Raw genomic sequence first — 14,743 nt, 5'->3', positions numbered from 1 at the left:
AGCATGGTCCCTGTGGTGTCCTCCCCCCTGCCACCAGCTCTGTCTGTCAAATTTTGTTTTTTTTTTATTCACACTATCTTCTTTTGACTGTTATTCTCAACTCGCTGAATCTACCTTTTCAACATGCGCAATCCAAAGATATTTTTCCACATCTATGTATAGTTTCTGAGGTTTTCTGGTGTACATTTTTTATGTGTTATATTAGTCTGATGGTAAATGGGTACATATCATAGATCTGTAAAAGCAGATGGTTATGTACTGTAAGCATAAAGGGCATGGGGGCTCAGTATCAGTGCAGTGTGAAGAGGACTGGAAACTCACAACCCCACAGCAGAAAGTTTTTAAGACAAAAAAAGAAGAAAATACGAAGCATGTTTTGCTGTGAAAGAAAAATACCAATGGAATGAAATCCACTTTAAGACATATCAATATCTCTTCTATTTTTCAGGAAACAACTTCATTTTATGTCCAGATTTTTGTTACTTCAGGAAAAAGGAACTTTGTAGAGTTTGAATGAAGTGCAAAAAGAGGCAAGATATCATTTGGTTTGTTTTTGTTTCTCTTTGGAGGTCAGATAAGCTGTCATTTTGCAGGATGTATATTACAGATTTTTTCTGTTGATGTTGATATTGATGTAAATACAAATTTCTATTTAAACACTCTTGGCTCTGGTTCTTTCATTATCTTCTCACTTTGATTATGAGCAGTGATGCATCTGTGCTATTTCCTCAGTCTGACTTGAGAAAATGTTCATATCAACCAGAATATTACATTGACAAAATAATCACTGATCAAACCAAACTAATGAGGACTGCTGCTGCTGTCAGCAGGTTATTGGAAGAAACTAATCCATTCTCTTTTTTTTAGATCTAATATTCTTCTGTCAGAGGAAAAGCTGCTTTGCCTTGATTCTCAATATCACACTGCTTAGTATTTTAATGGCATACAATTGCTTGTTATGAGCTATTGTAAAGCCCCTGCAGTAGGATGCATTAACTTTTGTTTCACTTAAGCAAAAATAACTGAAAGTTGTGATCGTACCCTTTATAAATACTTGAGTAGAGACGTGATACACTGAGACAGTAGTGGAAGAATGATCTTTTATTTTGGTAAAAGTAAGAATACCACATTGTAAATACTCCATTGCAAGTAAAAGTCCTGTGATCTAAATTCAACTTAAAGTAAAAGTACATAAGTATTATAAGTAAATATACTTCAAATATTCAAAGTAAAGTTGCACTGCAGAAAAATGCCCCCTGTGACTGATATATTAAGACATAATTAGGCTGTAAATACTAATCATCAGCAGTAACACTCTACTTGTAGCAGGAGCTAGTTTACTATTTTACTACTTAGTACACAGTTTGATAGTTTTATACACAATTGAGGGTATCAGGCTCCCCCAAAGGGTCACAAGATGAATTTGAGGTATTGTGACATTATTTTTGACGCTGATTTTAAATCTGGGGGTCTCGACTAGGGCAGCTTCATGGGGGGTTCGAGGCCTTCTTGATTTGGGTGCAAGAACACATTTTAAAAATATACAGCAGGCCTTTTTTCTTAGCATTTTATTCCTTTATGTGAAGAAAAGTAAATGAAATTGATATTTCTAAAGGTTAAATTATTTAAGAGATAAACTTGATCACACATGACAAGGGCACAGTGAACACAGACCAAGTGTCAGGGAGAAGAAAACACTGAATTTATCAAAAAAAAAAAAAGACAACCATTATGTATTTATGATTGTTATAAATCAAATATGAAGCATGCAATAGAAATACCTAAATATATATATATATATATATATATATATATATATATATATAAGCAGTATTTAGAATGAGGACTAATTTAAGTACTTTATACACTGTTGGGTAATTTGCTAACAATTCATAATTTTTTATTTAATCATTATGTCTTTAATGTAAATTAAGGTAATACAACTGTTACATGGAAATAATGTAGTAGACATTACAATACTTCTCTATGAAATGTAGAGAGTAAAGGTGGAGTATAAGTACGAAATAACATTACTTGGAAATACTTTCGTAAAGTCAAAATTGTAGTTTGTAACAACAGACCTTTTTTAAGGCAGTGTTGACCTGCTATAGGAGGATAAACACAGGTGTTACCAACGACACTCATTAAGTAAGCGAGAATATTAATTAGCATCACTGGTAACACCTGTGTTTTGAACTGAATTCCCCACAAGCATTTTATGTCACCAAGAAAAGAAAAGACATAGCAGTACTGAAACAGATTTTTTTTCATGCCAGTTTTACCAGCAGGCGGCGCTGTTGTCCACTAATGTCCACCTCCACACAGCAGATAACGGAGCCTTTTGTCCTGCGGGAGGCTGCAGTTCATTTCATGCTCGCAAGAGGGCGCTGACTACAAGAGAGATACAGGAAGGGGCCATGATTCCTGTTTATAGACTGAGGATTTAAAATAATAATAATAATTAGGAATGAAGCAAATATAAAGCCCAACACGAAGGTCTAATTGGATTTAATGGTAATAAAAGATCGAGAAGAGACTTATTATGGAGACCACAATAGCCTGCTGCTCATTTTCTCCACGGCTCCACCACATTACGTAAGAGGGATTTATATCTGCCATATAGATAATTATAAGTAATTAAAAATTCAGAGAGGAAACGCTATAAATGATTTTCAGGATACAAGAGAAACATTCATATTGTATATGTTTAACATTCAAACGCCTGTGGACACTTCTCTAACAGCTCAAACATTGTTGGTTAAAAAAAGAAAAAAAAAATAAGTGTATATATTAATAGTAAATTTATAACATACGACTGTACTGTGGGAATCTCTACCCGACAGCAACTCTCTCCCTCTCTCTCTCTCTCTCTGAGTGTTGGCGTGGTTCCCGGCCCATCTGCGGCCTGGCCCGTGGATTACTGTTTGTTAATGTTTCAATCAGCTGTGTGTTGAGGAATGTGGAGCTATTTAACCTGAACTTCCCCAGGTGTGCCGAGGCGCCGCTCAGTCTGGGCCCCGCCGCCCTCCCCTGCCCTTGGCACAAAGCTATCACACAAACACAATCACACACTGGCCACGCCGGGGCTGCAGCTGTGCGCATCGCACCGCAGGGAAATGGGAAAAACATTGCACCAGGGAGACAGAATAAATCTTATAACGAATCGCCTCGCCAAAGCCAGTTTAACCCCTGCGGTGCCGACAGAGGCGGCTGATTTACACGATAACATATTGAAACACCACATTTAAATGTTTTTTTTATGGAGTGATCAAACTTTTTTCTTGTTCATTTCATTTTTCTCTCCTTATAAACCATCTTACATCACTTTATTTTGTCAGCAATTTGTTAAAAAACTCAGAATCTTAAATCTTCTTGAAAGTAATACATTTATTCTGTCTGTGGTCATTTTATTTCATTTTTGAATTTATTTTTTATCTTCATTTCTATCTATAGCTGATTCCATTTGTAAAGATCTTCTGACTTGACGATTTTAAAGTGAGACTTCCTCTTGTAATGTGATACGCTAATGACCCATAGAGAGGCAAATTACCAATTTAACTGCCTATGAGCCATTATGTTGACCACCAGCTTTGGTTTTATGTTACCTGAATGACTTAACAGCTTCTTCTAGGTGTAGCACTTTTTATAGTGACAACCACTTTACACTCCCCAAGCAACAAGATAAGCTTTATGAGAGGGCCTGCTATTAATCTCAGCCATAATCAGGCTATAACAGCCCATAATAACCACCAAAGTGTCATGTTTCACAACTATTCTTCTAGTTTGCGTAAAGAAATCAACACTGAAACTTCCCAAGTGTATGAAATGGCACCTTATTTCTTTATATCTCTCACACACAAACACACAATGACACACAAGAGTTCTTGTTCAAAAATAATTGTCTTGTTTTAATAAAAACACCAATAAGGTACATTGTAAGAAAACAATATCTTCACATAATGTGGCATTGTAATATACAATACAGTTTGTCGCTCAGGAATCTGAGAAATGTACATTTTTCTTTTACAAAATGTTGAAATTCTCTATATGGTTTACACAAGATACAAAGAGCGTAACAACAGAAACTTTCTTTAGAAACTCTACAAGCAACAAGCGACGCCTGTTGCACTGAACTTGTCTTGGTCCCCCGGCTAACCCAGTCTATATCTGGACACCACCGGTCTTCTTCTTCTTCTCTCAGGACCCTCTGATGAATCGAGAGCCCTGAGTGATAGAGACAGAGAGATCCTCGCCGGCTGAATGGGGAGGATGTCCACACAACGTTTGTTTTTCTAGCATTTGGGAGTTCGAAACGTCCCTACACAGTTCAAGGTTTTTTATCGATGTGTTCAGTCACACCAGGTAGCCTTGTTCGTTCTTCTTGGTGGTGCTCGCTGTCGGGTGATGATGGCGCGATGCTCCAGGAGTTCTTAACGGCACATAATCCTGTCATCTGAGCATCCATTCTGCAGGGAAAGAAGAGATAGTTGATTAGTACATTTGCGTTACATGGCTATTAAGAAAATCGGTGCGTAAAACAGACTTTTACGCACGGATTTTGCAACTTTACGCACGCGTACTGACGCCTAAAATAGCTTACAGTAATGCATTCAGCTCTATATGACACGGAGATGATCTCAGATGTACTCTGTAGTACATGTGATGAGATATTTACCTCAACTGTGATGCTGGCGAGCTCTGCGTTCAGCGTGGTCAGTGGGGTGCGGGGGACGCTGCTGACGGACAGCTGGCGGCTCTTCTCCGGCTCGTCCAGCTCGACCTGCAAGTCCCAGATGTAGTCGATGACGTGCTGCAGGATCTCCACCTTGCTGGCCTTCTTGTTGGTGGGCAGGGTGGGCACCAGCTCCTTCAGCTTGCTGTAGCAGCTGTTCATGTCCTGGAGGAATGCGCTCATCTTCTCGTCCAGCAGCGGGATCTTGCATTTGGAAATGGTCAGGCTCTGGTCGGACAGGCAGCGCACCATGTCCTCGCCGCCGACCTTGCTCTTCAGGGCGCAGGTAGATCCGACAACCTTCATGTTGGTGGGTGTACGAGGTGTAGTTTCCAAAGATGATGAAGGAAAAAAAAAAGTTTGGTTCTACTCCTCTTGGAGATGTTGGCAAGGCAATGTTGACAGTTTGCAACATCCACATGGGCAAACCTCCACAGCTTTATAGCGGAGCAGCAGCCGGGGGCGTGCCGGAGTCGTCCTGTTTGAAGACAGACAGCCAATGAGACACTCGCGTTTGTATTGGTAGGTCGGTCCACAACGGCGCCCTCAGCCAATGAGCGCGCTCGCCTGGTTATCGGGATTTACAATCTGTTTGAGGGATGGCGTTACAAATGGAAACAAATGTGTGTCTTTTATGGGTAATATGTGGGAATCCAGCTGTCCATGGCTTGGGGACTCTGCAGGTGTAGATTGCCTGGGGACAGTCGAGGGGTGGTGAATGCTTGGGTATGTGCTGTGAGAATGTGTGTGGGATGGGACGGGATGAATAGGATGAATGGTTAATGATAATTAGGCTGCCACAGTGCCCTAGATTTGCCGCTCACACTGCAGATGTGGATGACAATAGTACAGTAAAGTAAGACAATTGATAGAGACAGAGTGGCCAAACAAGTGTGGGAACAGATTCACTTTTTGTTAACTTTTAATTACTTCGGGATGATGAAGTTTGTTTGGAATAAACTGTGTGGAATGCAACCCCTAAAAAATGATTGAATATATCAGATCACTAGTGTAACAACATCACTATCTGAGGGCAGATTGTTGGTTGGTTCAGAAAATATGCTGCACAGTCACTCCAGGGTGCGTCAAATTTAAGCACTTTTCAAGAATCATGAATTATATTAAAATAATTATTTCACTCACTTTTCACATGACATCAGGTGTTATTGTGCTATGAACAAAATTCTGTTTTGTTATAACATTCATGAGGGTGACAAATTACATGAATACACAACAAAGATTCATATTTCAAAATGTGTCACCTGTCTGTAAGTAGTCTTTGCATCCTATTCAACCTGGCCAACTTTATTTCTTAAGATAAAATGCAAACTATTTAGTCAGGTAGTGATTTATTACGAAAGTGAGTCAGTTACAATTTTAAGCACTTTATCCAACATCAAAGCACTTTTCAAACCTTGAAAACAGTGTTCCCAGAACCTGTACTTTCTTGGAAGTTTATGGTAAATTGTGCACTAGTATACTTTTGAAAATGCTTATTAAATTGCAAGTAGTTGCAGTCTTAAGTTAGGTTATTTAAAGCCAGTGTACTTTGAAAAAATAACAAAAACAATGTCAAGGTTTCATTTTTAGTCATCAAGCATGAATATTAGTATATACAGAGCCATGCAATTTAAAGGTGAAATAAGTGAGATTTGTCCGAGTTGTTCTTAAACGCACCAGCTGTGATGTGTTTTTGTTTTTGTTTTGTTTATTTTCACTTTTTTGTTCCACTTTTGCACATAAAAGTTAACTACACACATTAAAATTGTGCTTTTCTATAATTTAATTACAAATATGTAAAATAGTTGTTCCAAAATAGCAAAGTTAATTAATCATTTACACAGTTGCAGTATACTGATGATTAGTCTGACTGCATGTACACTCAGGTATGTTAAAGTGTACTGAACGTAATATTTTTCAGCAGGGTTTATGTGAGTGCACAGTGTGATCATCATCGTCATCATCATCATCAGCAGCAGCACCAGCTCCACAGATTCCTTCACATGTTCCTGCAGTGTGTGTTCAGCTCTCTCTCTCTCTCTCTCTCTCTCTCTCTCCCTCTCTCTCTCTCTCCCTCTCTCTGCACACTCAGATCGCATCGCTCTGTTCTGAATCTTCCCCCCAGATTGTCCAAACAAGCCCGAGCAGACTGGCAGGCGCCAGCGCGCTGACGTCACCCATTCATCCGAGCCTTGACGCCTGTCAGCCTGGCGCCGCTCGGGCGGTCTCCATGGAGACGTCAAACAAGAGAGCTCGCGCTCCGTACTCCTCCATTCACCTGCGTGGCGCGCGGAGCCCTGAGAACAAACCGGCTCCGGAGCTTTTTGTCCCTCATTTATCACCTTAAAGAGCAGCGGGAGGAGATCACCGCCCCGCACCTGCACAGGAGGAGGAGGAGGAGGAGGAAGGCTCGGCTCGGCGTCATGTTGTTCCACCGCATTTTAACACCAAATAACTGCTGCATTCCTCCACACAGACCACTGACGACTGTGCCTCTAATGTGTTATAAAAACTCAATTTCCAGCATTTTAGTTTATTTGTTGGAATTAAGTTTGAACATAATGTATTATGTCATACATTGCATAGACTAGATCTTGCATTAAACAATATTTAAGAAAAAACAAATATCCTACATAAAAAATGTATGTATGTATGTATGTAAAGTAATTAATAATTAATGTCCTGATTTATTACTACTTAAAAAATATATTTTCTAAAACTCAGTTATGTAGCTTAAAATTCCTGCATTCAAAGGTAAAAGTACTGTATGATCAGAAAAGGAAAGTATCAAAAGTTAAAAGTATATATTAACCAAGAGAGTGGTCCTTGCAAGTGTCATATTGTTGTATATGATGTTATTCGATTATTGTTAATGATCTATTAACTTGTAGCATGTATTTTAATATTGTAGCTGGTCAATGTGAGTCTATTACTAAAAATTTCTATCCTGATTTTAGGCAGGTTTAGTAACAATACATCAAATTATATAAGTGATAATGTTTTACATGGGAAATCAGCAGTGGTAAAGGAAGTGTTTACATTCTTTAATTAAGTAAATGTACTGTAATAGCAGTAAGTGAAAGTTGTAAAGTAACCAAAACTTTAAGATACATACAGTGGAGTACAATACTAAATACAATACTTACCTCTGAGATGTAGTGGAATAGACATAAAGCTGCATAAATCAGCTAATTGCAGTTATGGAATATATGTTGCAGAGTAAAAAGTACAGTATTTTCCCTCTGAAATGTAATGAAGTATAAAAGAAATAATCAGGTTGAAGTTCATAACTTAAATAAATGTATTTAGTTACATTCCACCTCTGTATAATACCAAATGCTTACAAATAGCTATTTTAGCTCTGCAACTTATGGTTGTTTATATATACATACTTTTGCAAATGTCAGATTTTGTTCAGAGCATTATTATCACTATATTATTGCTATCGTAGTTATGCACAAACTGATGTGATGCAGTTTTGTTTTTTTAAAAAAGTCTTAAATTAATTTGCCTCATCTTGAAGGAATTAAAAGCAGCTTTTTCTCTTCAGATTTTACTACAAATGCTATTTAAAGAGCCACTGCTTTTATCTGCACAGATGTTCCACCAGACCAAAGATAACGTCTGCATTGCTGTGCTGTTGTGTAACAAAGTTAACTACCACCGGGACTGTTTCTTCTAGCAGTTGCAGTAGCCTGTAAAAACTTTTTAAAAACTTTCTTTCTTTCCCTTTTTTTTTTTTTTTTTTTTTTTTTTGCCCTCTGTCCTAGGTCGCAGCTGACAGGGCGGAGGGAGGGCCGGGTGGGCAGAACAATGGGAGTGCGGTGCAGGGATTGTGGGAGAGAATCTAGGCTGGAGCCACAGTGTCTGGAGCGCCCCTCCACTCCCCTCATCCAGCTTTTGTTCAGCTGCAAAAGCTATCAGCACTTCCTACTGACACCAACAATAACTCCACACAGCTGGGCCCTTTTTAGCCTGTTTACAGCACATCAAGGCGAGGGGAGAGAGAAGACAGAGGGAAGAGGCAGAGGAGGGGAAAGAAAAGTGAAACATATTAGCTCCTGATTTTAACTGACAGAATGGCAGTGCCCTCAGCTCCCCTTCCTCCTCCTTCACCACTGCTGACACACAGTTCATTTCCCAGCGGACTCTTTACATGTGAGCCGATTATCACTTGGTGTTTTATTCCTATGACGGGCTACTGTTTGTGTCAGGACTGTTGCAACATCCCGCATCCATCAAACAGCAGAAAGGCAACACTTGACTCTTTTTTTCAGGACACTGTGTATCTTGGCTATATTTGTACCATTTCCCAGTAGCGCTTTTTCAGGATAAATTGTTCCATTTGGTGAAGGGGGGAAACGTTATTAGCTAACACGCCCTCTTTATCGCTCCAGCAAATAGATCTACAAAAGCACACTACAGGAAGTCGCGAGGGGAAAAGTTGGTACAGGGAATTCATTCAGAGGAAATCGGACATTCCAGCAATGCTTTCACACTTTTGCTGCTGTTATTATTACTGTGGGGACAATAAGCAGTGTGTGGACTACTTCCTGAAACACGAAAGTGACCAGTGCACAATAATGGCAAGAGGAGAATAAATGGTTTCTTAGACAGAGAGGATTTGACTTATTGAGATATGTGCAGGAATTTGATTATGAGAGGAGATCACCACATGCAAGTTTTCAACAATTTTTACTCATGTACACACACACACACACACACACACACACACACACACACACACACACACACACACACACACACACACACACACACACACACACACACACAGAGGCCATCTCCTCGCAGCTGTGGGATTAGTTTCCAGTTCCCAGTCTCGCTCTTCCTGTTTGCTTGATAATGATCACACCTGTGTGCAGGTGTGTGGAGAGGCTCATATGGGACTGGCTGGGAGGGGTGAGTGTGGTGTCAGATACAAAAACTTTTACCACACCGCACAACGTCACATCTTTCCTCCATCTGAGTGATGACTGATTGGTGGCACTCAGGACCAAAGACATACACGCGCAGACGCCACACTGATCACTGCCACACGTCAATGTCGGCACCATGTTGGACCAGTTAAGACTGCCCTGTGAACAGATACATGTAAAGTCACTTTGATGCACTTTCAATGTTTTACCATCTACATGGAGTGAGAATAAACTTTTTTTCCCCAACATAACCACATAAAATATAAATTCTGCCAATAGGGGTGTCTCACATTACAACAATAACAAAAAAAACACTTTTGAACAACCGCTGTTGCAGCAGAAAATCTGTCTCATATGACTCAGAAATCAGAAATCACAGTCATGGACAAGGTTAAGTATTACAATTTTATTCAGGTTACAATGAACACAAACACTATCCAACATATCCTGTGTTGTCCTGGAAATTATAGCAACTAGCAACCAGCAAATAGCTAAAAACCTTAAATAAATTATGGATTTCTCTTAGTTTTAACATTGTTGGAAACATTTGTACACAACCTTTACTTTGGCACAGATGTTGAGCAATACAGAGTCAGAGTCAAAAGTGGTTGTGTCTCACTTGAACTATTAGATTAATTTAATCCATATCTGTAAGCTTTTAGAAAATTAGCACAAATACTGACTAAATGAACTGACAGTTTGTATTTGTAAGCATGTGTAACATTTAGTATTTAATCTATGTAGATCATGAACCCTTGATTTAAAAAAAAAAAAAATCACAGGGCAAGCAGCATGAATTTACCATTCTCAGGAGGGTTAGCCTCTGATTGGCTTACCCTGATAGTTGTCCCTCCTCATGCCTAAATCTAATCAACCCAAACACCAAAGGCAATGAGTACTGGCCAATTAGAAGCAGAGTAAGGCGAGTCATGACTTTGCCCACCTGGGGAAAAAAATCAGTATCTGTAGCCCTATGTGAAATAGCCATAGTTCAGTGCCTGATGTCATTTTTCAAGGTAAAATGCACATTTTATTCATTTATTAATCATTTTATTGAGAAGTCTTCTTTTAGTTTTTGTTTAGACACTAACCTTCTCTTTGAGAAGTATTTTTTACCGCAACTCATTAAAAAATAAAAACAAATGTGTTGTGTATATTTGTTTACAGGCCAATCTTACCCTGCCCTGACATACAATCTCAAGGCCAATGTGGCGTCTACATATATATTTCTGTGCTCAGGACTCGTCAGTCACAGATACAAGAGGAGGAAGTTTGTGCTGAATGTGAAAGTTTTGTAAGACTTGTATGTCATGGCAGTGTCTGTGGGTGTGTGTTGTGTGTGTTTCTGCCTGGTGTGTCCCGGCGTGGCCTGCCTGGCACCTCCCTGGGCAGCCCAACCTCTGTAATGACTGAGGACCAGCAGTGGTTGGGAGTCACTTCCTGTGGGAGTCCTGCTTCAGAGATGTGTCATCAGCAGCGCAGACCGGCTGGAGCCTCGCTGCCTGTTGGGTGTTTTTCCTGTGTGCAGGCGGGCAGGGAGCAGACTGGGTGGGTGGATGGATGCCCTTCCCTGAGAGCCAGGGGCAGGTTACTGGAACACTATCTCCATCTGATAGCTGTTGTGCAGAGAAGCTTCACAGAGATCCTTGAAGCCCCACAGGTGTCCTCTGCATTGCGTCCTTGGCCTCGCAGGGACAGCTTGGTCTCTTTCTATCTCTTTCTCCCTCTTGTGTACATGTGTATGTGTGTGTGTGTGTGTGTGTGCATTCACCGGACTCGGCGCTCACCCCTCCTTCACACCCCTGTGGCCATCTCCCTCCGCCTGGTTCCCACACACACTATCAAAGCCCTTTAATGGCTTCTAATTAGCTCCCCATCTGCTGGTGACAGCGCACTGGTGGCATGCTAAAGCACCCATTGAGAGCATCGGCATTGTGCTCTGGAATACTTTCCACTCCAGTGGCAATTGCCTGGAGAGAGAGCTTTAGTTGGGGGTGCTGGGGTGGGGCTGGGTGAGGAGGGGGTGAGAAGGACCAGGAGGAAGAGGAGGAGGGGATGCTGGGTAGTGTTCTCTACAGTCAGGGGCTTGGGGGAGGGCAGGGGTGGAGGGATACACAATAGGAGACAGTGTTACGGCTTGTTGCAAATCTAATAACGCCAGAGTCCCTTTTCTGTCCGCTGGTCATCACCCCCCACCACCACCTTCACTACCACCAGCAGCAACTATTTCACAATCCCTCCTCACCCTTCCCTTGACTTCTTTCATTTTAGTAGCAGTTTGGCGCTGACTTCTCACAGGGGATTGATGGTCGGGTGAGTTAGATTCGACTTTGCGCCGAAGCCACGCTGAAACCAGCAACACAACCTGATGAGGTGCTCCATTGTGCAGAGGAGCCCCATGGCTATTGCTCCCTTCTTGCACCGAACAATAGATGCACCTCTATAGAAACTGTAAATGTAGCCTAATGAGGCCTCTTCATTAGCAGAACCTGTCTATGTGTGAATGTGGCCTGTTTGTCAGATCCTGTGAGGCCTTCTCCTCTCCAGGACTTCCAGCAGGGCGTGGGTCCACTGGTAGCAGAAGGGGAGACCAGCTGTTCTCAGCTGGTAGCCAGAAGATGCCTACAGGGGACAGGCCTGATTGCTGCTGGCCAGCTGCCCCCTGCTGCAGGAGGGAGATAGTCCTGGCTCTGTGTCCACCCTTTGCTTATTTACACCCCCAGACAGCACTGTGGACTGAATGAAGAGAATTCATGATAAATATTTATACACATATATTTTAATGAAGGCATTTAGCTAGACTAATTGAGAATCGGATATCAAATCCAAGCTCTTCACCAACACCACTTGGTGGAGGTGAAAAGGTGAAATGTAACAAATTACTGTGAGAATATTTCAACATTTTAATCAAATCCATAAAAGCAATTAAATCAAACGCTACAGTTTTTTGTTACCATAGAAGAGCATATTTCCATAATGAAGCTTTAACACCTTGTTTCCCCATATTTCATCAGTTTTATTTCTTTTTTTTTATAAATCAATGCTATTGGTCATCCTTTGTCCATGTGTGGGTTTTACGTATATTTAACCAATCAATTGTATTAAAGTGAGATTATGACTAAACCTTCAAACTATTGAACCCAAAACGTCATAACTTAATCCCAGCTTCCTCTTGAATGAAGTTCCCACACATGGGAGAAGTTAGCCATCACAGACTTTCTGGGAGTTTCCTGCTTCAGTTATTTGAAAAATAGGTAAAGTTTTGGATGTTTCTCACACTCTGAGCCAGACATCTCTACTTCAGTAGCACATACATACACTAAACTTTACTGGTTTATTGCCATCTATATTCTGAATGTTTCTGAATGTTTTTACAGATGGGTTTGTACATATACAATTCATATTGTAGCCTAAATTATATAATAATAAAATATATATATTTTCTCATTATTTAAGTGATAAAAGAGGATATCCAAAAGTCCCTCTGTGAACCTGGCTTCATCCAACGTTCAGATTTCTGTTCTGGAAATGTATGCAAATGAGCACATATTTAATTAGATAACGCATCATTGGCATTTTTAATTATAAAATGTCAGAAAACTTGCAATTAAAAAAAAAATAATAATTTAAGTAATGAGCTGGGAAAGTTTCATGGTAATATCTGTTGGTTAAAAATTTCACCCTATTCAGTGTCTTGACTTAACTTCAACATGTTTGGTTAAAGAAACTCATTCTGGTGTTTTTAAGACTCCATGGCAACTGAACGCACCACTTTGAAATGACAAGCAAGCCATGTATTTGTGTGCACTTGTGTGTGTATGAGACGAATGGTCTGTCACCTAACCTCTCTCTCCATCCCACACGCACACACACACACACACACACACACACTCACACACTCACAAACAATCCCGCACATCCCCACAGCTGCACAGAGGCGTCCAGTCAGCACGGCCAGGGGACATGGGAGCCAAAGCCCAAAGATGGAGCATGGACAGTGGCAGCTGGGGAGCTGACAAAGCCCCATTCAGAGGGCCCGGGCCTGGGGACAATGGCTGGGCCAGGCTGAGCCCTCTCCTCCACTCTTCCACCCAAAGATTAATACTTCAGATGGGCTTCCCAGTGGCAGGCAGGGCTAAAAGGAGAGCCCTCCTGTTTGTCACTGGGCATTGTGCGAGTCGCCTGAGAACCAACCTCTTGGATGAGCTTGACAAATGAGAGCCGCCATTGACAGTGAACAGATTGGTCCTGCCACTTTTGTTTTGATTGTGGAGCGGGTATAATCAAGTTATTTGGGCCTCGGGGAGTTTTTGTTTCTCCCTCCTGATGCTCTTGACACCAAAGTCCCACCTTAACAGTCCCTGCTGGCTCAGCTGTGATCTGAGCCTGGTCAAGTTTCCCCTCCTGTTTGTTGTTTCTATTTATCAGAGCTGTATAGAGGGCACAGCAGCAAGAGGAAGTTAATTTACTTGGGTGTGGGAATCTGGCTATCTATTCATGTGGCCTACAGAAGGCAGTGCAGGTGCAACAGGTGTAGGTGTGTGTACTCTTGTCACAGTCAATAGGGCTACAGTGGAGTTATTGTTATGTTTTCTATGCAGATGTCCCCTGTACACCTGACCTGATTAATGTTAAAAGAATAGCTCAGCCGGGGGACTACAGTAACCAGAGACCCTGTTAGGTAAGGGTTGGGGTATAAACACAAGCGGCTCGGGTGTAACCCCTCCCTCCCTAACCTTTTTCTCAGTAATGCTGCGAGGTGAGTGCAGCGCAGGTGTTTAGCCCCCAGCAAGGCAGCATTTCAGGTTAAACTGTAGGAACGCTGCCCCGCCTTTACACCGGGAAACTAGAAGTGGCCACAGAGTACACAGCGTCACACCTGCACACCTGTGTTTTGCTACTGTGATCACATCACATGATTTCACAGCAGGAAATATTTCACCACTGAAACTTGACAGAGAAGAGAGCGCTCATTCACTTGGTATTTTATATGCAAATAGGCACCACAGTTAAAATTAAACTTCCCCAGAATTAATTTCCCCTCGCTGCTCGATCTTTGACTGTGGTGGAAGTA

At 41.2% G+C, this 14,743-nt stretch overlaps 1 protein-coding gene across 1 annotated transcript; it reads right to left on the bottom strand.

The window, feature by feature from the left end:
* Nucleotides 1–3,881: 3,881 nt before the first annotated feature.
* Nucleotides 3,882–5,152, bottom strand: id1 (inhibitor of DNA binding 1, HLH protein). Its single transcript, XM_084728561.1, has 2 exons — nucleotides 4,676–5,152; nucleotides 3,882–4,466 (listed from the first exon to the last, which is right to left on the bottom strand). The coding sequence occupies exons 1-2, from the start codon at nucleotides 5,036–5,038 to the stop codon at nucleotides 4,431–4,433; spliced, it is 399 nt and encodes a 132-aa protein (XP_084584687.1). The 5' UTR covers nucleotides 5,039–5,152; the 3' UTR covers nucleotides 3,882–4,430.
* Between the last annotated feature and the right edge of the window lie 9,591 nt (nucleotides 5,153–14,743).

Source organism: Lutjanus erythropterus, chromosome 2, assembly GCF_056507025.1.
Source record: "Lutjanus erythropterus isolate fLutEry1 chromosome 2, fLutEry1.hap2, whole genome shotgun sequence".
Taxonomy (NCBI): domain Eukaryota; kingdom Metazoa; phylum Chordata; class Actinopteri; order Lutjaniformes; family Lutjanidae; genus Lutjanus; species Lutjanus erythropterus.
This window is presented reverse-complemented; position numbering and strand designations above follow the sequence as displayed.